General features: G+C 43.8%; 1 protein-coding gene across 1 annotated transcript; it reads right to left on the reverse strand.

Annotated features, from left to right (window-relative positions):
* Window positions 1-6,799: 6,799 nt before the first annotated feature.
* LOC148138141 (putative G protein-coupled receptor 139) lies at window positions 6,800-7,747 on the reverse strand. Its single transcript, XM_087981826.1, has one exon. It carries the CDS (start codon window positions 7,745-7,747, stop codon window positions 6,800-6,802), a length of 948 nt encoding a protein of 315 aa, XP_087837952.1.
* Between the last annotated feature and the right edge of the window lie 15,959 nt (window positions 7,748-23,706).

Below are 23,706 nucleotides of genomic sequence, written 5' to 3' on the forward strand. Positions count from 1 at the left end.
GATTACAAAGATATCATCTGCATATCTGACTCAGAGTTTGGGTTGAATTTGCGGTAAAACTGTTTGTTCTAACCTTTGCATTACTGCTTCTGCTATGAGTCCGGAGATGGGTGAGCCCATGGGTGTGCCGTTGATTTGTTCATATATTTGGCTGTTGAATGTGAAGTGTGTTGTGAAGCACAGGTCCAGTATTTTGAGTATGCAGTCTTTGTAGATAGGTTCCCGGTCTTGTTGTCTGTTCTGTATGTCCAGCAGGTTGGCTATTGTTTATAGGGCTTAGTTGATAGAGGTGAACAGTACCGTTACAGCAAATGAGACCTTAGTTTCTTCCTTATCTATGTGTGTATTTCTGATGATGTCCAAGAATTCCTGTGTTGACTGTATGGAGTCACTGGACAGGGATAGGGATGGTGTGCTGGTGCTGAAGCGTTTTACAGTGACAAGGAGTTGGTGTCGGGTCTAGAGATTGTTAAAAGGTTATGGTGGATTTAGGTGGTGGGGAATGATTCAGGGTCAGAGATGGAGTCAGGGGCTGGAGGATGTACAAAATGGAATAGAAGCTGGAGGAGTTTTCTGGGAGCGGGACAGGACGCGAAGGAGGTGGTAACAGAATTTTAGAGCTGTATAGATGCTGGAGAAAGTTACAGAAATGAGGATGAGTGAAACCTATAGAAGGCAATCATGTTTTTATCGTCTGGGGGATGTTAGAGAAATAGGAAAGCAAGGGAGTTGATGTTACAGAGATAGAGAGACACGTGCATGTTCCAACAGTCTACTCATTTTTTTCTTAATTCTTTCACAGAGTATGTGGGGGGCGGGGGTTCAACAGCTAAGGTTAGAGATATAGGAACTTGTGTAGGTGCTGGAAGTGGTTCGACTGATGGGGAGTACATGTGCTGGAGTTAATCAGAGAGATTGGGTGGGGTGTAGGGGCGGGACAATTTTACAGGGATAGGGAGAAGTGTAGGTGTTGGAAGATGTCACAGAGAACACTTGGGGAAAAGGTGCCGGAACATGTAGCATTGATAGGGAGGGGTGATGTTGCTGGAGAATGTTCCATTGATAGGGAGTGGGTGTCGGTGTTGGGGAATCTTACAGGGAAGGGAGTGAGTATTGGTGCTGGAGAATGTTACAGTGATAGGGAGAGGTGTAGGGCTTGGAGAATGGTATGAGGGATCGAGAGGATTGCAGGTCCCGGAGAATGTCATAGGGTTAGGGAGGGTCTTAGTTGCTGGAGGTTGTTAGAAGGCAGTGAGGGGTGTAGGTGGTGGAGAATGTTACAGGAATAGGGAGTGGTATAGGTGATGTAGACGGCTACAGGGATGGGAGAGGTCTCGGTGCTAGAGAATGTTACATTGACAGCAAGTGCATGCATGTACTGGAGAATGTTACAGGATAGCGAATATGTGTTTGCGCTGAAGCGTTTTACAGCGACAAGGAGTTAGTGTCAAGTCGAGGGATTGTTACAGAGATAGGTTGGGGTTTAGTTGCTGGAGAATGTTACAGGGACAGAGATGGAGTCAGGGGCTGGAGGATATAGCAAGTGGAATAGAAGCTGGAGGAGTTCATTGGGAGAGGGACCGAGTGCGGAAAGAGGTGATAAAAGCAGTTTGGGGCTGAGTAGATGTTGGAGGAAATTACAGAAATAAAGTTGAGCAAAATCTGCAGGAGATAATCGTGGTTTTCTAGTCTGGGGGTTGTTACAGAAATAGGAAATCAAACTGAAGATGACTCCATGTTACAGAGATTGCGAGGCATGTGCACACTCGAACAGACTACTGATTTTTTCTTAATTCTTTCCCACAGTTTGGGAAGGGTTGCAGCAGCACATGTTAGAGATAGGGAGGGCTATAGCACTTGGGGTAAGGTTAGAGAGATAGTGACTTATGTAAGGGTTGGAAGTGGTTCGATTGATTTGGGGTATACGGCTGCAGGTGTTTCGAGACATAGGGATGTGTTTGGGAGATGGAGGTTCTTCGACAAATAGAGGTGGTGTGGGGTCTGAAGGTGGGTAGAGGGAAAGGGAGGGGTGTAGTGGTTGGAGTTTTTAGAGAGATGGGGAGATCTGTAGGGTTTGGAGGAGGTCAGAAACATTGGAAGGGACGTAGAGTTTGGAGGAGGTGAAAGAAAAATTGGGGTACGGGTGCAAAAGGAGGTTAGAGTGATATGTAATGGTGTTGGGTTGGAATTGATTAGTGAGATAGGTAAGTGTGTGGGGGCGGGATATGGTTCACGATCGGCAGGCGTTTGGAAGCTGGAGGTATTTAGGGAGATAGGTGTGGAGGTGGTTTCAGATAAGGAGGGATGTGGGAGCTGGAGGAGGTTAATGAAACAGGAGGGGTATCGGTGATGGAGGTCGTTCGAGAGATTGGGAGGGAGTGTGTGTGTGTGTGTAACCAAATCACAGATAATTTCACTGCCACTGATGTGAGATTTACAAATCTGTCATTTCCAGGATTATCCCTGCTGCCCTTCATAAATGAAGGGACGAGATTGGCTATTGTGAACAAAGAGACAAAAATGTCTGTCAATGCTCCTGTAGTTTGTTCGCTTGTCTCCATCAATATTTTGGTTTCGATCCCATCAGGAACCTTTTAAAGATGCATGACACCTCATCCTTTTTAATAGTAACTTGTCTTAGAAACTCGACATTCCCTCTCTTGAGATCATCCTCCACCAATTCATTCTCTTTGCTGAATACTGAGACAAAGAATTCGTTTGGGATCCCACCGACCTTTTCTGGTTCCAGTCATGTATTCCCTCCGTAGTCCTTGAGTTGGCCAACTCTTTCCCGGCGACATTCTTGCTTTTTGTAAGAGTATGAAAAACCTTTGAATTCTCCATCACCCTGTTTGCTAACGACCTTTCATGACCCCTTTTAGTCATTTTAATTCCTTGTTTATACTCTTTCCCACTTTCATTACATACTTCATGGGCTTCATTTGTTCCAATCCTACGGATAGTACGAATGGTTCCTTTCTCTTCCTGACCAAGGTCTTAACATTCCTGGTCATCCCAGGCTCCCTTCTCGAGCCCTTTCCGAAACCAAACTCCAACTTAGTGATGTCGGATGAATTGAGAACCGCAGTGCTGGGAGGTTTAGACCAAAGATCCAGATCCTGGGCCGAGTGTTTACAGTTGATCTAAGGTTAGCTGAACTCCACAAATCAGCGATAGAGAGCGCAGGTTGATTTTTCGGCCTAACTCTGAGTGGGTCAACTTCACCCCTGGTGTCGGTTGGATGGAATAATCATTCCCACCTCCCAAACCATCACCCCATAGAGCAGGGACATAACGGCTCAGGTTGTGGTTTGGGCCCTGTCAGCCAATGTGATTCGTGGTGGTGGATTAACTGAGCCACATCCCATCCGCACCCTGGCCATGGGGCAGGTCGAGAATGCATCTCAGACCTTGTGTTGCGTTCGTAAATTAGCCAATATCTCCACAACGCAGTGAAATTTCAGCTCAGGATGCATCATGGGCATACAGCTGGGATAGCCAATTAGCCAGTTTCACTCCCAGTGGTAGAGTTAGTGCAGGGGAATATAGGACAAGGCCGCCTATCAGTCCTAGTACGGATTGAGCCAATCAGAGTGCAGGACCGATCTTGCCGCTGAGTGCAAGGAAATCGAGGCTCTGGATCCGTTTTAGGTTTGCTTCCCCAATTGGCTGTGCATTTGGTTGAGGCCTCGATGTGGCCCAATTGATTTCGTGGACCACTACTGCGCCACTGCTGAGTGCAGCCTCACCAGCCCCCGACACAGTTTCAATGATTACCCACCAAGGCCTCCACCTCCAGGAACTCGCCCACTCCTGGCAAGAACACGGAGGATTGGGAGTCCATCAGTCACCTGAACCATGTCGTGGGTGAGCAGCAGTAGCTGAATGAGACCCAGCACCACCTCCACCAGCAGCTGAAGTTCAACATTACCGTCCTCCAGGGCCTGGATGCCAACCTAGGCTGCGTCTTGACCTCGGTGGGCTCCAGCAAGGAGGAGTACAATGGGCAGCCCCAAAGGGTGCTCTGGCCTATCCTCAGTATGACACACTGGAAGGCCAAGCCAGTGCCTACAATACTGGTGGGCAGCGGTGTTGAGGATTTGAAGCCTGGGGCCTAGCACTGAGCACGAAGAATTGGTCAATATCAAACATGGTCCAAAATCATCAGACCTAGATTTAATGGGAGTAAGATTTCAGAATTTCATCGAGGCCTCTCTGACAAACCTTTCATCCCCACCTCCATCAAAATGAAGAAGAGACGAGATGTTGCTTCTCCAGTTTGTGCTGTGAGTCACTGGAGTATGGTCACATGCCGAGGATAGACAAATGGCCTTGCAAGCAGGATGCTGTGTTAAAATGTCTGGGATACAGGAAAGTTGGTGTCATGCTTGTATACAGACCGGAGGTATTCTGCAAATGGGGGTGGAAACGCAATGTTGAGCAGGGCCTGTGTGCAGAGTGGATCTCACTTACATGCACAAAACCAGAGATTCTGAAATAAATGCTGCAAGTCACACTGACAGACAGCAAGATTCAGAGACAGAATGAATCCCACTTTCAATGTGTGGCTAGAAGCGAAGTTCCACAGTTGCAAGATTCGTGAATCTGATAATGAGAGGTGGGGAGCAAATGAAAGGTTCTTGGTCACATACAGTACCAGGCACTGGATAATGCAGGTGGAATTCAATATTCTCTTACATCATCAGAGATTGACAAAATGCGCTTTGCACAAACATCAACCAACAATCGTCAAACTACTGTCTGAATGACTGTTTTTTTGTGTAAAACCATTCAATCAAGTAGGAAACCGCCAACAAACGATTTTAGAACCAGCATTTTATTGAACAAAATGTACCGAGAACTCGTCTCCATCCGTACTATTCCCAAAAGGACCTGTACAAGATTATCACAATTCATTTGCGTGCTTCATTCTCTGATCTGTAAATGTTATCATTCAAGATTGTGAGGGCAATCATTGGTCAAATTTACATTTAGTCTCAGTATTATAGAAACAGGACAATGCATAATTTGAGCATAGATTCTGTCTAATCATTTTTTTGGCCATTTATTGATTAGAATTACTTAGAGAAACAGCAGAAGATTCGAGAAATAATACACGATTTTCTTCACTCGTTCCATGATTGGAAATTTCATGCATAGCTTTTAATGACGATGAAGTAAGATTTCTGTCAGATTTCTCAGAACAGTTATCTGAAATAACTCAATGACAAATAGCAATGAAAGCTGATGGCTAGACTGCAGGTTTCACAGATACTAAAACTTGTACACGGCTCTGATGTGCTATAAAAGATGAATACAGTGAATGCGAAAATGTCGAAATGATCGAGTGTCTAAGCAGATTCTGTGTTATATTCTTGGAAGAGGGATCCTCAGGGAAACAGTTGCATCTGACAATTGTCCTGTTTGAAGATGCATCCTCAGAGCATCAGCATGGGTTCTCTGAGTTCAATGACGTTTCCACAAGGACACTTGTTACTACTTTCATTCAGAAACAAATACGTTCGTATTATTTTTAATCTATTTGTAGATTTCAATTCGGTATGCCTATCTCTCCTCGTCCGCTTGGTGCTTGAACACTTCAAAGACCCCGCACACCTTTGGACAAGATCCAATGCACAAAAAGCAAAAGCACTCCAGTATTGTTTTCGCGTCTTGATCATTTCTCTCACAATTTGTGCAGTTGCTGAAACTTCATCTTTTGTAACTCACCAGCAGGTGGTACTTCGGTGTGCGTTCGGGTTGGGGAGTTGTAATCCTGCACCGAAGTCTGCTCAGCATGCTTTAAAATTTGGGATAAATGCGAAGTGAATCACTTCCTCCCCCATTGTGCACAATTCTCACTGTCAACCAATTCCCAGATATCATTATTCAACCCTATGTAAGTAAGATTGTAATGAATCACTCTATGGATTAGCTTACCCCAAACCCCCATCCCCTCAGTAATCAAAAGACGTGAAGACAGTCCTGAGGACCGTATGCAGGTGAAGGGTTTCCAGTGATAGATGGATAACTGCTTTATCAGGAGCTGAATGTTTAACTAGAGTACTTAAATTTATGTCTCTCTGGGCAGAATCCGGCTCTGACACGAATATTTAACTTGATTAAAAAAAACGCTTACCAGTGAAATTCCTGCTGCATCGGTTGAGAATCGCACGTATTTTTCGAGCTGCACCAACCCGAGCAAATCTGCGAGTATCTCATCATATTTTAGACGTCTGCCTTCAAGATGGTGCATACACATTTTCGAGAGTTGGGATGAGCTCCTCACCACAGAAACCATTGCATCTAATCTGCTCCAGTATCAATGTCAATAATGTCATGAATAAAGTTCAACGCCTGGTTGATCCTTTCTTTGTTGAACCATTAAGCTCTGTCTGACAGAAAATGATATTGTTGATTACTATGTAAGGAACAGTGTCCAGCAATACACAAGCTTAACCCATCATTTTGTTTGCTCGTATGTACATTACAACCCAGTTTGCAGGACGGGTTTTATCTCGCGGCCTTGTCCTCTTATCTCTGGGATGTGAGAATTTTTCTGCTCTTTTGCCATTGCTATACAAGTTCATATAGGTTGTGCCTTGCTGTTGTTGTGGATTTGGTTTATACCTGCTCATTTCTTTCAGGCCTTCAGAAGGTTTCTGTTTGACCTGGTGCCACTGTTCTTTATTAGTTCCGCTGTTCCTCCATGTGGATTGGTCACGACACTTTAATGCATCTTGCTTTTCGATTTTCTTTCCCAGCGGTGTTCTGCTAAGCCACTCTTTCAATTCACGTATCATCTTTTCAGCAGCTTTGAGTTGTTTCCTTTCGAAGTTAGTTTCATAATTAACGTAACCGGATATTTCACCATGCTCTTCAATTGTTCTCTGAACTTGGACTGTGTCGCAACATAAATTAATGTGTTTGTGCTGCAAGTTAAATTCCGCAACATATGTGCAACTTCCTTAAATATGTATTCAGAATTGTCATCGAGGAGTTCATTAACATTAAAAATATGCAAAATATACGGAAACCACAACAGTATAAAACTGCTCGATATGGTCAGGAGTAAAATCACAGAATTCCGTCTGCTCTCCATCTCTGGATCATTCTGTCCATTGTTATGACCCTTCAGTCCCTTACGGACTCGACTAGCCACTAATATATGCCTGACTATCAGAGCATTCAGCAACAGAATTAAACCAAATGGTAGCAATGGCGTTAAAACCTTATCAACCATTCTAAATCCAGTCCATCTCGGGTCAGTAAAATAGGCTCGTTTGTTAGAACAATACAGAGGCACATTGTTAATTATTCGTTTAGGCTTAAATCGAAAGTAAATTGGTATGTTTTTTAAACTAAATAATATACTGATTGTTGCAAGAACTCCTGTTGCAGTTTTCCTGGTGCAATATTTAAATTTAAGCCTCTCGCAACAAATTGCAATTAATCGATCAAAAGTAAAGGCAACAGTGAACCAGACTGAACAGTCCATTGCTAAGCGAGCCAGGAGATAGTTAACTTTACACACAGCAGTGAGTTTCAGTAGAGGCATCGGGAAATAATACCAATTGATTCGGAGAAGCATGACTTCAGTGATAATCGTCAGTAAATCCGACATTGCCATTGCCACCATGTAATGAGTGGTGCATTTGGAGATCCCACACTTTCCCTGGGATAGGATGACAACTGCCACGAGATTTGCTGTAAGAGGAAAGAGGAGAAGAGTCTCAATATTGTTCATATTCGTGTGGAAATAATAAGCACTGAGATTTGTTTAAAAACATGGAAATCGGCCCTTTTCACAATTTAAAACATAACTAAGGCAAGGCAGGTAATTGTAGATACATTAATTTTCTTTCATACGTGGTACTCGGGATTTCGACAAATCTACTGATATGTAGTTCTGGATATTTTTATGTCCATAGAATCATTGAATAACTACGGAAGCTACTCGGCTCACCAAGGCTGTACTGACCCTCAGTTCAAAAATGTGTTGCTGGAAAAACGCAGAAGGTCAGGCAGCATCCAAGAAGCAGGAAACTCGACGTTTCGGGCATAAGCCCTTCGTCAGGAATGAGGCTGGTGTGCCAAGCGGGCAGAGATAAAAGGTAGGGGGAGGAAATTTGGGGGAGGGGCGCTGGGAATACGATAGGTGGAAGGAGGTGAGGGTGAGGGTGATAGGCCAGAGAGGGGGTGGGGACGGAGAGGTCGGGGAGAAGATTGCAGGTCAAGAGGGCGACTACGAATCCGGGGGTTGGGACTGAGACAAGGTGGGGGAGGGGAAATGAGGAAGCTGAGAAATCTACATTCATCCCTTGCGGTTGGAGGGTTCCTAGGCGGAAGATGAGGTGCTCTTCCTCCAGGCGTCGTGTGGTCAGGGTCTGGCGATGGAGGAGGCCAAGGACCTGCATGCCCTTGGCGGAGTGGGATGGACAGTTAAAGTGTTCAGCCAAGGGGCAGTTGGGTTGGTTGGTGCAGGTGTCCCAGAGGTGATCCCTGAAACGTTCTGCAAGTAGGCGGCCTGTCTCCCCAATGAAGAGGACGTCACATCGGGTGCAGCGGATACAGTAACTGATGTGTGTGGAGATGCAGGTGAATTTCCGACAGATATGGAATGATCCATTGGGGCCTTGGAGGGAGGTGAGGGGGAAGGCGTGGTCGCAAGTTTAGCACTTCTTGCGGTTGCAGACGAAGGTGTCAGTAGTGGAGGTTGGGTTGGTGGGGTGTGTGGACCTGACGAGGGAGTTGTGTCTGGAGTGGTCTCTCAGGAACGCTGATAGGGTTGGGGAGGGAAATATATCTCTGGTGTTCGGGTCTGTTTGGAGGTGACGGAAATGACGGAGGATGATACGATGTATCCGGAGGTTGGTGGGGGGTAAGGTGAGGACCAGTGGGGTTCTGTCCTGGTGGCAATTGGAGGTGCGGGTTTCGAGGGCGGAGGAGCGTGAAGTGGAGGAGATGCGGTGGAGAGCATCATCGACCACGTCGGAGGGGAAATTGCCGTCTTTGAAGAAGGAAGCCACTTGGGTAGTTCGATAGTGGAATTGGTCCTCCGGGAGCAGATGCGGCAGGGGCGAAGGAATTAGGACTGAGGGATGGCGTTTTTACAGGGTGGGAGGAGGTGTAATCTAGGTATCTGTGGGAGTCGGTCGGATTGTAGTAAATGTCTGTGTTATGTCGGTCGCCCGAGATAGACATGGAGAGGTCTAGGAAGGTGAGGGAGAAATTGGAGACGGTCCAGGTAAATTTGATTCCGGGGTGAAAGATGTTAGTAAAGTGAATGAACTGTTCAACTTCCTCGTGGGAGCACGAGGTAACGCCAATACAATCATCGACGTAGCGGAGGAAAAGCTGGGGTATGGTGCCAGTGTAGCTGTGGAAGATGGACTGTTCCACGTATCCGACGAAGAGGCAGGCATAGCTGGGGCCCATGAGGGTGGCCATGGTGTTCAAACCAAAGGAGTAGCCATGGGCACCCGCATGGGCCCCAGCTATGCCTGCCTCTTCGTCCGATATGTGGAACAGTCCATCTTCCACAGCTACACTGGCACCACGCCCCACCTTTTCCTCTGCGACATCGATGATTGTATTAGCGCTACCTCGTGCTCCCACGAGGAGGTTGAACAGTTCATCCACTTTACAAACACCTTCCACCCCAACCTCAAATTTACCTGGACCGTCTCAGACTCCTTCCTCCCCTCCAATACCTTTCAATTTCTATCTCAGGCGACCGACTCAACACAGACATTTACTACAAACTGACCAACTCCCACAGCTACCTAGATGACACCTCCTTCCACACTGCCCCTGTTAAAACGCCATCCCACAGTCCCAATTCCTTCGCCTCTGCCGCATCTGCTCCCAGAAGGACCAATTCCACTACCAAACTACCCAAATGGCCTCCTTCTTCTAAGACTGCAAATTCTCCTCGGACGTGGTCGACAATGCTCTCCACCGCATCTCCTGCACTTTCCGCACCTCCGCCCTCGAACGCCGCCCCTCCAATCGCCACCAGGACAGAACACCACTGGTCCTCACCTTACACCTCACCAACCTCCGGATGCATTGTATCATCCTCCGTCATTTCCGCCACCTCCAAACGGTGGCACAGTGGTTAGCACTGCTGCCTCACAGTGCCAGAGACCTGGGTTCAATTCCCGCCTCAAGCGACTGACTGTGTGGAGTTTGCACATTCTCCCCGTGTCTGAGTGGGTTTCCTCCGGGTGCTCCGGTTTCCTCCCACAGTCCAAAGATGCGCAGGTCAGGTGAATTGGCCATGCTAAATTGTCCGGAGTGTTAGGTAAGGGGTAAATGTAGGGGTATGGGTGGTTTGCGCTTCAGCGGGTCGGTGTGGACTTGTTGGGCCGAAGGGCCTGTTTCCACACTGTAAAGTAATCTAATCTAATCTAATCTAATCTAATCAAACCTAATCTAATCTAATCTAATCTAATCTAATCTAATCAAACAGACCCCGCCACCAGGGATATATTTCCCTCTCCACTCCTATCAGCATTCAGGAGCAACCACTCCCTCCGCGACTCCCTCGTCAGGTCCACATCCCCCACCAATCCAACCTCCACTCCTGGCACTTTCCCTTGCAACCACAAGAAGTGCAAAGTTTGCGCCCACACCTCCCTCCAAGGCCCCAATGGATCCTTCCATATCCGTCGCAAATTCACCTGCACCTCCACACACATCATGTTTTGCATCCACTGCACCCGATATGGTCTCCTCTACATTGGGGAGACAGGCCGCCTACTTGTGGAATGTTTCAAGGAACACGTCTGGGACACCCACACCAACCAACCCAACCGCCCCGTGGCTGAACACTTTAACTCCACCTCCCACTCCGCCAAGGGCATCCAGGTCCTTGGCCTCGTCCATCGCCAGACCCTGACCACACGACGCCTGGAGGAAGAGCGCCTCATCTTCCGCCTAGAAACCCTCCAACCACACGGAATGAATGTAGTCATGATTCGGATTTCTCCAGCTTGTACATTTCCCCTCCCCCCACCTTATCTCAGTCCCAACCTCGGATTCAGCACCACCCTCTTGACCTGCAATCATCTTCCCGACCTCTCCACCCCCACCCCTCTCTGATGTATTACTCTCACCCTCACCTCCTTCCACCTATCATATTCCCAGCGCCCTTCCACCAAATTACTTCCTCCCTACCTTTTATCTCAGCTCGCTTTGTACACCAGCCTCATTCCTGAAGGAGGGCTTATGCCCGAAACGTCGATTCTCCTGCCCCTGTTAAAACGCCAGGATGGTGCCTGTCCTGCTGTGTTTCTCCAGCATCACAGTTTTCATCTCTGGTCTCCAGCATCTGCAGTCCTCACTTTATCCCTGTGATGACTCTCAGAATAAGATGTCAACCAGAGTCCCCATCCCTGTAAACCCACGAGAATTTTCCATGCCTATCCGGTAATATCACTTTTCCCATGGCAAATTCACCAAGCGTGCACTTCCCTGGACACTAACGCTCAGTGGATAATCCTGCTGCCTCACAGTGCCAGGTCAGTTCACATGAAAAAATCCTTAGCACAGACAATCAACCAATTATCTGAGCAGTTCCTTCCTTGCAGAACGTTTTTCTTTTCCAACTTCCTCATTCAAGTCTGTTATCTGGGGTTAGCACAGCACCAGAGACCCGGGTTTGATTCCAACCTGGGACAACTCTCTGTGTGGAGTTTGCACATTCTCCCTGTGTTTGTATGGATTTTCTCTGGGTGTTCCGATTTCCTCCTACAGTCCAAAGATGTGCTTAAATGTCCCCAATGAATCTGCTTCCAGCACCAGAGCTGGCAACGCATTCCATTTATTCATAACTCTCTGTGTAAAGAACCGACCTCTGATATCTCCTTCATTCCTTCCTCCTAATATCTTCAAACTATGAGACCTCGTACCAGTCAATCCTGCCCTGGGGAAAAGACTCCGGCTATTGACTCGATCTATTGATCTCATTGTTTTTTACACCTCTATCAGGTCTCCTCTCTTCCCCCTTCTCTCCAGAGAGAAAAGTCCGATCCGATTCTTCCTGTCTTCATAAGTCCTCCAGTGCCGGCAGCATTCTGGAAAACCTTCTTTGCACCCTCTCCAAAGCTTCTTATATTTGCTATAGTCGGCCGACCCAAACTGGACACAAAATTCCAAGTGTGATCTCACCAGGGACTTGTCGAGCTGCAGCAAACCTCGCAGTTTTTAAACTCGATGCCCCTGTTAATGAAAGCCAAAACAGCATATGCTTTCTTCACAACACTATCCACTCGGGTGGAAACTTTGAGGGATCCATGTATGTGCACACCCAGATCCCTCTGTTCCTCCACACTGCCAAGAATCCCGTCTTTCATCGTCTATGTTAATGTCTGTGAATTGATATCAATTATTTCCTAAAGCAGGACGTGCGACATTCAATTCTATTTAAAATTGTGCACCAGCAAGAAGATTAATCCACATGAGAAAGTGCCGTCAATAAATAATTTCATCTAATTAGATTGAAAGTAAATGACGTGTGAAACAGAATGCAATCACCCAGACAAGAGCCAATCTAACGTATAATTCCTCTCAGAATCAAAAGACGATTGCTGTTATGGTTGTCCATTTTTCATCGCACACAGTGGAATCTGACATTCATAATCTCCAACAATACCTATTATCAGGGAATTTCCCCCTTCCTGAATCTGGCTTCACAGGACAGACCATCCAGAAACACACACACGCACACACACCACAGACAGACGGACACACACCCCGACACATACATTCGCAGACACACATCTCTGTGAGTGAGAAACAATTAAACAAGACAGAAATTTTCAGGGAAAAAAAGTGGCATCGTACAGATAAAAATGAAGTATTGGTACCAGTAATAATGCTATGGTGTCGGTATTAGAATGTCCAGCAAATACTATATGAAGTCACTGTACATATCAAAAGCCAATGCATATAAAGAATTAAACAATTTCAAGACTTATAAACACTTACCAGGAATACCAATTATAGTAAGGATCGCATAAAACATTTTCCTGACAGCTCGTACGGTACTATGCATTTTATCTGTGAAAGTGCTGTGTTGGTTTGTACTGCAGACAATTTTCACAGTTAAACTCTGAAATGTTCCATCCCAATGCATTCATTTTATACTTTCAGGGACATCCATCGCGACGCTGAAGTTTTTTTTTTCCATTTGGTAAATTTTGAGTAAACAGATTACAACATGCATGACATCCCCTGTTGATGAAATACAGGGTGCTGAGATTTAATTAGAGCCTGAAACACTCAAAATGGCCAGGTTTGATCAGTTTAAAGTCAACAGTGTGGTGCTGGAAAAGCACAACAGGTCAGGCAGCATCCCAGGACCAGGGAAATCGACCGTTCGGACAAAAGCCCTTCATCAGATTCCTGATGAAGAGCATTTGCCCAAAACGTCGATCTTCCCACTCCTCTGTGCTGCCTGACCCGCTGTGCTTTTCCAGCACCATACTGTCGACTCTAATCACTAGCATCTGCAGTCTTCATTTTCTACTGATCAGTTTAAAAATGTGCTCACACTTGGAAACTGCGAAACTACAACAGGAGTGTGAGATCTGTATTTTATACTGTTCTTGTGCTGGACCTAACGAATCCACTTAAACAAATCAGAACCCCAAGATAAACACATTAAGATATTCATAGCCCAGCAAGTTACTATCCAGCCAGTACTGTCATTCACAGCTCTCTGTGGCTTTCACTCAGCTGAGCTCTCTCACCCACTTCCTTCTTTTTCTCCTGAACTTTATCCTATAGCTGCTTGTTCAACTCGCTTTTGAGGAAATTTGTTGTAGCTGCATTTTCTCTCAGTTATGTTTCTGGATTCACATGGGCCATGATGTAAAAGGAAGGTTCTCCAGTACCACCTTTGCTTTACTAATGTATAAAATTTAGCTCCATGAGTATTTTTCCACATGTACAAAGGTGGGAGCAATGCCTTTTTGTTTGTAATGTGTGAACCCCACATTGTAGTTATCACATCTGTCTGTTTTCTTGTTCTCGAATTGAATCCCTTCTTCAATGGTGTACCTGGTTTACAGCAGCAGCTCCTTCCAAAATAGACCGATGGGGAGTTAGATGATAAAGTGGAACCATCATAAAATGCACTCGATTTCTGTAAAAGATCCACATATACGACACGACCAGCTATCCATAGTAGCCACACACGCAGATGACAATCAACATGAGTTCGACTGGGACAACACTACTATTATAAGACAAGGCAAACAGAGAACAGCCAGGTAATTCCTAGAGGCATGACAGTCATCCACAGATTCAGTCAATCAGCACATCGACTTGGACCCAATATACCGACCACTGCCACGGACAGCTGGAATTGACAATCGGAAGCGGCAGAGACAAACCACTATAAATGCCGAAGGAAACATCACAGAAGCGCTTCACAGGAGGCTCCCAAGCATTGAGGATGTCACCTAGACAGGGGACTAAACGTCTGCAACACGAATTCCCAGCTCGGCGAACAGAACCTCAATGAAGGTGATTCATACTCGGTTATTGTAACATTGTGGGGTGTATAACACTTCCGTCAGACAGATGGCTGCTTATTCCAGTCTCATAACACAAACCATTCGTTCTCAGGCCACTCTCAGAATTTTGCTGCCTTTGCATCTGTATCGTCCTTTGGATATATTGAACAAATTGGGCCGCTTTGTCCTTGCAGTCAGGGTCATGCTTCATTACCATTACTCTGATCTCGGGATGGCCTAAGATTTCGGATCATTCAGGCCGCTCATCCCCATGACATCAGCTATGAAGACGGGATGCTTTATATTCAAAAGAAGGAAAGGTTTGTAATGAGGCATGTGCTGGGTACAATCAAGAATATTAGGGGTTCAGTTGGTATACTGGAATAGAATTTCCATCTCTCATTCCTATTAGTGTCATCCCCATTCTCTAATAGGATCGGTATGCTAAAAATAGACCCGGGAGCCCGAGAAAAATGAAAGTTATTTATTTTACAGCGTTGTTGCTTTAACTTTTTTTGCATACTCCTCAGCCTTAGTGACCTTACACTGTATCACATGTTTCCTTTTTTTTCCATCTAACCATCCACAGTCAGCTGTGAACATGCCTCAGCTTTTGAGATTTCCATCTGCTGTACATACCTCTATCCCCCAGTCACATGCAGAATTCCTTCAACAGGGCATTAGGGTATCTTTCCAATATTTAATTAGCAATAAATTAACGCATCCACGCTTCAAATTAACCATGAGGCAATGGCACTGGTCACTGACAATGTGTGCAGTAATAAAATCAACTTGTCCTGCAATTAATTCTCATTTTATGAGTCAGGGCTAATACAATTGGTTATTAAAAATAATAACAAAATAATCATGATCTGTAATTCAGAGTGGAAACTGAACAAGTGACTGAGACATTTTAAAATTTATCAATATAAACTTGAAATTCATTTAGTCAAAATTCAATTTTAAAATGTACACAGTTAACAACTCTGAAATCCATTCTAATTACCTGGTTCTAGTCCCTTTTTTAAAATCCCAGATTAGGTTCCATAAGTGGTCCTGACAAACATTGCTCATTTACAATTCTACAGGCCGTGGAATCGCTGCAGCAGTGTTAAAAGGTCTTGTCTATTCACATGGCAACAAAATACTTCGAATGCATAAATAATGGTCAAACCCAAAGGCACAGATGTGAACAATGGGATATTGACTTTGCTGCATGATTTATCAGAACGTACTATTGGAATTGTTAGTGAGGGAAGAAAGTTGAGAAAGAGTAAAGCCATGACTAGTACTTCATAATCACCAATGAGATGCAGCAGTTTTAAAATTAAGTGGATACAAACGAGTCATAAACAAAAATTAAACATGCTAGTATCATTTTCTGAAAATAATACTGCTGGTTCGGGATATTTTGGATCTATCCTTATACTCCCAGTTTTACAATATTTAAGCAAATTAAATGAAGCTCATGGACTTCCTTCACTAAATGATCAAATGTTAAAGTCTGAAGTGATTTTCCTCAATGGTTGGTTTAGATTTTGATTAAAATGGAGCAGAGACCTGCTCTCATCCTGGAACAAAATGATTCTGAGCCAGAGGCCAGGATTTAGTGTGATACAACTTTAATTCCTTTCGTCAATTCCTTCATTTCTCCAACATGTAGGGGTGGTGAAAATAATCTTAGGCAGTCGCATGAAATTATAGGGAATTTGAGACTAAGTTTATACTAATGTCAAATGGTGCAGAATCTAAGGAGAATACATTTTTGCTTAAAACAAGATTGTAATGTCATGTTTCACCATATTAAACTGATTTCAATTGAAATGAGAATTGCTTTCATGTAAGCATAAACGTGATTAGTTAGAAATTGACAGTAGGACAGACATAGTCTGTAAGAAAAACAGGGGAGCGGGAGCGATAAGGTTTAATTTCATAATCACTGATGGTTCTTTACCCTTAAAAGCAGTCATCCTAGATTCCCAAAATGCAAGTCAAATTCAAAACATTCCTGGATCTCAACTCCAGGCGAATATGTCCTCGGAGCAGTCCTTCCAGCTGGCGTTTGAAATTAACCAACCCCATCGGAACCTCACCATTCATGGCATGAGTCTGTAACCTGTGAAAGAGAACGAACAAAACCACACAAAGACAAACTGGCATGTGGTGCAGCTGTCAATTTTCCCGTAATTTTCCTACAATTACCTCTCCATCTTGCACAGACGAAGGCAAGTACAAATGCAGCGTGTCTGCCAATTCCACCAGCTTTCCCTTGCTTTACTTTTGGGAAACCCCTACAGTCATTTCTTCCACTCCCAGAAAACTCTTACTCACTGAAAGAGCCAGGAGTTCAGAAAGCACTGTTTAAACCAATTGTACACGGAACAATAGACACCAACACCTCCCACTTGCCGTCTTTGTGTCCAACAAACCCAAAGTTGAATTTTGAATCATAGAATTAATCCCGATAATAGCCTCCAACATGCCAGACTGCTGGAATATATTTATGTAAGGTTGTCTCGAAAATAACGTTTCCTTATTTTAAAGACAGACGTGATTTGTACATTTCACCTGTACGCAACTGTTCATAGGACTCGGCTTGAAACAAAACAGAATTAATTTAAGCACTATAGTTGGAACACGAACAAAAAGAAAGAGGAATTTAGAATAACTGCACTGTTGCAAAAATTAAACGACCCAATAAAGTAACAATGATTAACTAACTGTTCCAAAACAGTAGCATCCCATAAACACACTTGTGTAAAAAGGGTAAATACAAACAAATTATTGCAGGAAGGTTGGAATAATATCCAGAGAAAGACTTCAGAAGAAAGTCAGAGGAATCTTTCAACGAAGCTTGCAACTCCCATGTTCTCACACATCTTGTAAAAGCTACAGCAAAAACAAACTAGAAAAAACCTTAACCGTGAGGCCTGGACACACCTATTCAATTGTTAAACGATATTCTCTGGCACCTCTGCCTTTATGAAATTTCAAAATAAAGGGGACAAAACTAAAAGTGACAGACTCATCATACGAGCTAGGGAAGAAATCGTGGAGGCCCTGACAGAAATGTTCACACCATCTGCAGCTAGGGTTAAGTTTCCAAAGGACTGGAGGGTGACGAATAGTGTGTCTTTATTTAAGAGAAGTTCAACGTAGAAGCCTGGGAACTATAGAACGAAGAGTCTGACAAAAGTGGTTGCTATGTTATTGGAGGATGCAGAGAGATAGATTTTACACGCATTTGGCGGGGGGGGGGGGGGGGGGGGGGGGGCTGGCAAGAACATATTAAGAATGGTCAGCATGGCTTTGTTCGTCGGAAATCGTGACTCACAAACATGATTCAGTTGTTAATGGACGGAAGCCAAAACATAGATGAGGACAGAATGTTACACGTTTTTTACATGGACGTTAGGAAACTTCTTGACAAGATGGAATTCAATTAGAAACATAGCTGGCATTGCATTCTGGTAAAACGAAGACGGGCTGCATTTATAGATAATGACAAGGACCTGGGAGTTTTGTCAAACAGAAGGGTCTGGGGTTTCTTGCATATAGTTCGATGAAAGTTGCATCACAGGTAGTCTGGGTAGTTAATAACAGCATTATCACGTTTGTCTTCCGTGCTATTAACATTGAGTATAGGAGTGGAAGTTAATTTTGAGGTTCTACACGACCTTGTTGATGTCACGTTTGGCGTATTGTGCGTGTGGTCGCTCTGTTATTAGAAGGTTATTACTTAATTGGAAAGGTTTCAGAAAATATTCATCAGGATGTTACCGGGACTGAAGCGTTTTAAATTACGACAGGCTGGCTAGCCTCTGATTTTTATCAATGTCGGGGAGACGATTGAGTGGTGACAACATAGAGGATTATAACACTTGGAGAGATACAGATACGTTGAATACCAAAGGTACTCTCTCCAGGGTGGTGGAGTTCACAACTAGCGGGCATGTATTTAAGGTGACAGGAGAATACTGAAGAGGGACATGAGGGGCAACGTTTTGATATAGCGAGTGGTTGCATTTGGACTGGCCTGCCAGACGAAATGGAAGAGACAGGCAGAGTTAAAGCATTCAAAAGACGTTTGGACAGGTTCATGAATAGGAAAGGTTCAGAGACACATGGGCCAAGTGGATCCAAGTCGGTTTAGTTTTGTTTGTGAGTATTGCCAGCGTAGCTGATTTGGATCAAAGGCTCTGTTTTTGTGCTGTATGATTCTGCGAATCTGTGTCGCTATAACAGTCGGGGCTCCAAAATAGAAACAGGAAGTAAGTTGCAGAGGTGAATTAAATTCACTCATTCATCATCAAGCAGTTAATTTCATTGGTTTTATGAACGAGATCATACCTAGCACAATATAGTGATTTTTCACCACATTTTTGTCCAAATCCTTTCCAGGCAGGAATATTTTATAATAATCAGTTACTATCTGTTGAGTTGTTGTGATATTTATAGTGAATATGTCAACACACATTTAAAAACCCTACTCGTGACAACTTCAATATTCACGTGCAGCCGACGGCATTATGGTGTTGTTGCTGGATTTATAAGCTACAGAACGACACAATGCTCCGTGGGTCCGGGGTTTGAATCCCACCACATCAGATAATAGAATTTAAACTCAGTTAGAAAACTGTCTGAAATGAAGAGACTAATTACGAGCATGAATCAATTGGCAATTGTCAGGTAAAATCTCATGTGATTCATGGATGTTGCTATCCTTATAAGTGACCGCAGATCCACAGCAAGGTGGTTGATTCCTAATAGCCATCTGGAAAATTAAAGTTTGTCAATATTTGTTAGTATAGCCAGCGATACCCTCATTTAGCAATTGAATAAAGAAATAATGTAATCTGTTGGTACAGCATTGTATCCCCTGAGCTTTCTTCTACCAGCATGAAGTATAAAACTCAAGTGGAATAGTATTGAGTTTTGCAACTTAATGCATAATATTAACTCAGATTCATAGCTGCCTGGAGAATGAATGCATGTTCAAATGCACTCAGATCACATGACATATATGAAGAAAGTGTCCTGATAAAATCCATTCTCTGGGATAGAGCTAGCGGCACTGATGGGCCAATACATTGTGCAGGTTTAAGTTCAGACTTATCTGACTTGGATTGTTCTCACACTTCACGGCCTGGCTAGAAATCTCAATGTAAAAATAGCTTTGTGTCAAAATGCTTCTAAATGTTTCGTGTCAATTTTGGTCATTTCTTCAACATCGTGAATCCACTTAATCAGTCAATCAATATGTTTGTGAATGGGTCAAATCAGTCAGTCAGGCAGACAGAGTGTCCATTTACTCAATGAATGTGTCCATTCAGTCAGTCAGTCAATTAGTTAGTGCATTTGCTCAATACGCCAATCAGTGCAATCATTTGTCAGTTACTGCATCCATTCTGTCTGTCAGTTAGTCGGTCAGAGGATACTTTAATTCATGCATCCGTTCAGTCAGTCAGTGCGTCCATTGAGTCAGTCAGTGTGTTAATTCAACCACTCAGTGAGACAGTGTGTCCAGTCAGTCAGTCTGTCAGTGTGTGCAGTCAGTCAGTGCGACCATTCATTCAGAAAATCAATGCGTTCCATTTATTATTGAGTCAGTTCGTACATTCAGTTAGTCAATTAGTCAGTGATTTCATTAAGTATGTCAGTCAGATAGTGCGTACATTCAGTCAGTCAGTCAGAGCGTGCGTTCACACAGTCAATGCTACCATTCAGTCAGTCAACAGTACTGAGTAATCATCACTATCCCCAAAATGCTGATTCACAAAAACACTTCAAATTCTTGACCGTAATTAATCCTTACAGCTAGCTGTAACTCGATCACATTCCTCGTGGGACAATCTATGTATTGGCATTAAACGTCTCCTGGACTTCTTTTCAATCTTGCCGCCATTGAATCCTTTCACATGAAGGCAGTCTCAATGTGTATCAGCAAAGTTGGAATGCTCCCCAACTGCAACATAATCCTCTCACACATATTTGCAATTGATGATATATCTGCACATGTGTCTCTCTTCAACGTTTGGGAGATGTGCTGTCGAGTCACAGACATATATATTAAATTTATTTTATTTCTAATCTCTAGTAGTAAACGCAAATTGTAAGTAACTGCTCGATATTTGCCTCCACCACACCACCCCCCCCCCCCCCCCCCCTCACCCCCGCCGCAAAAGAATGCATGTTTGCCATGGGTTAAGATAGTATGAGATTTGGTCGACTCCCCATGAAGGAAATGGTACAATCACAAACCACTCTCTTGATTGTTTTCCACTCCTTGGACTAGGATTATATAATTGTCAATCATGCTGATTTCATGACATGTTTTACACTCGAAACTATCTGCCAAACTTTCGTTTGTCTTGTAGAGAGAGGAAACACTTAAACACAAGTAGAAAGTGTTGCGGAAGTTCAGCAGTTCTGATGGAGAGAAAGCAAAGTTAACGTTTCACTTCAGTAAACCCTCTCCATTTCTCCAAATGAGTTCTGAAGAAGTGGGAAGTATGTTCCTTCTGCTTTGTCTACACAGATTCTCGGCAATCTCCTGAATTACTCCGACACCTCTACACTTTTGTTTCAGAATTCTAGCATCCGCAGATCTTACTTTTATTTCCACAAAAATGCTTAACAGAGTCAGAATTTTCGCAGGCACTCGGGTCCCTTTATAAAATGACATTCCCCGGAGATGAAAGACACTCCAGATCCACTTGTAATAATTGACTGATCTATTTGTTCTGAACGCTGGTGCCAAGTTTGACTTTTGGTTACACCTGACATCTTCAGGAAACAAGCACCCACCCACGCCTTATGTACCGTTTTTGCAAGTTATTTTGCAAAAAGAATTGTAACACTCCTCTGGCACAGTTGAAATTTAACCTGGGTCTAGTGGCGCAGTGGTAAAGCCGCATACATGTCTGGTTATGTTATGTCTGAAAAGTGGTTTTGGGAATGTCCAAGCAGCCACAGCTGAAAAGAAAGCCCGATGTGGAAATCATGTTGTATTCAGACTTGGATACATGAGAAAGTGGAATAGAGCAATAATTTGCTCGTTTTATTGTTTATAAATGACTTGGATGAGGAAGTGGAAGGATGAGTTAGTCAGTTTGCGTATGAAACGAGGATTGCTGGAGTAGTGGATAGTGTGGAGGCTTGTTGCAGGTTGCAACGGGAGATCAACAGGGTGCACAACTGAGCTGATTAGCGGCAGATGGAGTTTACCTGGGAAAATGCGAATTGATTCATTTTGGAAGGTCGAATTTGAATTTAAATGCAGGTTTGAAAGCAGGATATTTGGTGGTGTGGAGAAACAGAGGAATCCTGGGGTCCATGTCCATAGATCCCTCAAAGTTGCCACCCAAGTTGATTGGGAATTTAAGAAGTGGCATGTTATGTTGGGATTCATTAGCAGGGGGAATATGTTCAGGAGTTGCAAGGATATATTGCAGCTTTATAGAGACGTGGTTAGACCACACATGTAATATTGTGTTCAGTTCTGCTCACATCATTATTGGAAGGATTTGAAAGCTTTAGAGAGTTTGCAAGAGGAAATTTACCAGTTTGAATGATAATGAAGGAGAAGTCGATGGGCATTGGTGGATAATCGGTATGTGCCACTGACAGTCATTGGTTCAGGTTGTAATGAAATCTCCGAATTACGACTTTGGATTTCTGTCCCATTGAAGTGCATGATATTATGGAACAGAAGACTTCCTGTGTGTGCAGTTAGCAACCTTAGCTTTACGAGAACCAAACTGGAATCAGCATTTAAACTGTATCTGTAACCTCTATTCTTCCTGCCACATGCATTACTGCACATTTCTCCATATTTTATTTAATAAGTATTGAGAACATTTGAAGCTCAGGTTGATGAGTGGCAATTTCTATACATACAGACAAAGAAGGAAACCACTTTATCTTGGACAACACGGACATCAGAGGACAGGTGAAAAGAAGACACGCATGAGATTTCTTAGAGACAGGGCAATCTCAACAGATCTCTATGAATAAATACGTCGATTTAGATCTTATCTACCTTCTCTTTAAATTAGAACTGGAAATGTTTTCACTTGCCTGAAGAAGCTAAGATTTATAAATACAGAGACGAAGCATACCACGAGAGCTTGATTGAAGACGCTCACTGATTTTGTTACCTGGTATGGTGATGAAATGTCGAAACATAAACCTTCCAGCTCAGCGAGCTAACTTACATACCTATTGTGTTTAATCTATAAAATGTTTTCCCACTTAATTGGCCCGTGTGTAAGCTCTGCTTAATATTTATGTCTCTCTCATCAGTTGCTAGTTTTTTTTGCATCACCTATCTTAGTAGGTTCACTTTCCTCGTCTATATCAGCAAGATCAGACTCAGTTGGTGTCGTTACAGTGCCAGGGACTTGGGTTTGATTGCAGCTTCGGACTTCTGCTGTGCAGAGCTTGCACGTTCTCCCCGTGTCTGTGTGGGTTTCCTTCGGGTTCTGGGGTATACTCCCACAACGCAAAAGGTTGACGTTTAGGTGAATTTGACATGTTACATTGCCCATAGTGTTCAGCGATGTGTCGGTTAGATGCATTAAACAGGGGTAAATGCATAGCAATGGGGTAGGGGAATGGTTCTAAGTGGGTTCTTCCGCGCAAGGTTCAGACTGGACTTGTTTGGACAAATCGCCTGTTAGGGATTCTATGATTCTATGATTGACATTGTAAATAATTCTGGCCACAACACTGATCCCTGGGGCAATCAAATACTTGCAGATTGAAACCCTGAAAATGTGTAATCACCCTCCAGTCCACCGCCCATGCCCTCACTGCAAATCTGTCCTGTGATATTTCGCCTAGGGTCTATAAACATAGAAAATGAGTCCAGGAGTAGGTTCTTCAGCGTTCCCGCTTGTTGCACAATTCAATATGACGAGAACTGAACAACCTACTCAAGACCCTGTTCCCACTTTTTTTTTTTACCAAAACGGACTTTCACAATACGAATCTTCCATATCTCTTCCTTCAAAATATTTAGCGTTTTGCATGAACTACGTTCTGTGGTGCATAATTCTACAAGCTTCTCATTCTCTGTGTGAAAGCATATCGTCTCATCTCTGTCTAAGCACCGTACCCTGTACCCTAAGGCTGTGAACCCAATTTTTAGATCTAACAAATTTTCCTGGTGACTGGTCTG

This window comes from Chiloscyllium plagiosum, unplaced genomic scaffold (assembly GCF_037043375.1).
Source record: "Chiloscyllium plagiosum isolate Xiang-an unplaced genomic scaffold, Cpla_swu_hap1 HiC_scaffold_41, whole genome shotgun sequence".
In the NCBI taxonomy this organism is placed as follows: Eukaryota; Metazoa; Chordata; class Chondrichthyes; order Orectolobiformes; family Hemiscylliidae; genus Chiloscyllium; species Chiloscyllium plagiosum.

Bases quoted from the DNA above. Each gene is read 5' to 3' on its own strand.
- LOC148138141 (XM_087981826.1), bottom strand. From the start codon at position 7,747: ATGAACAATATTGAGACTCTTCTCCTCTTTCCTCTTACAGCAAATCTC.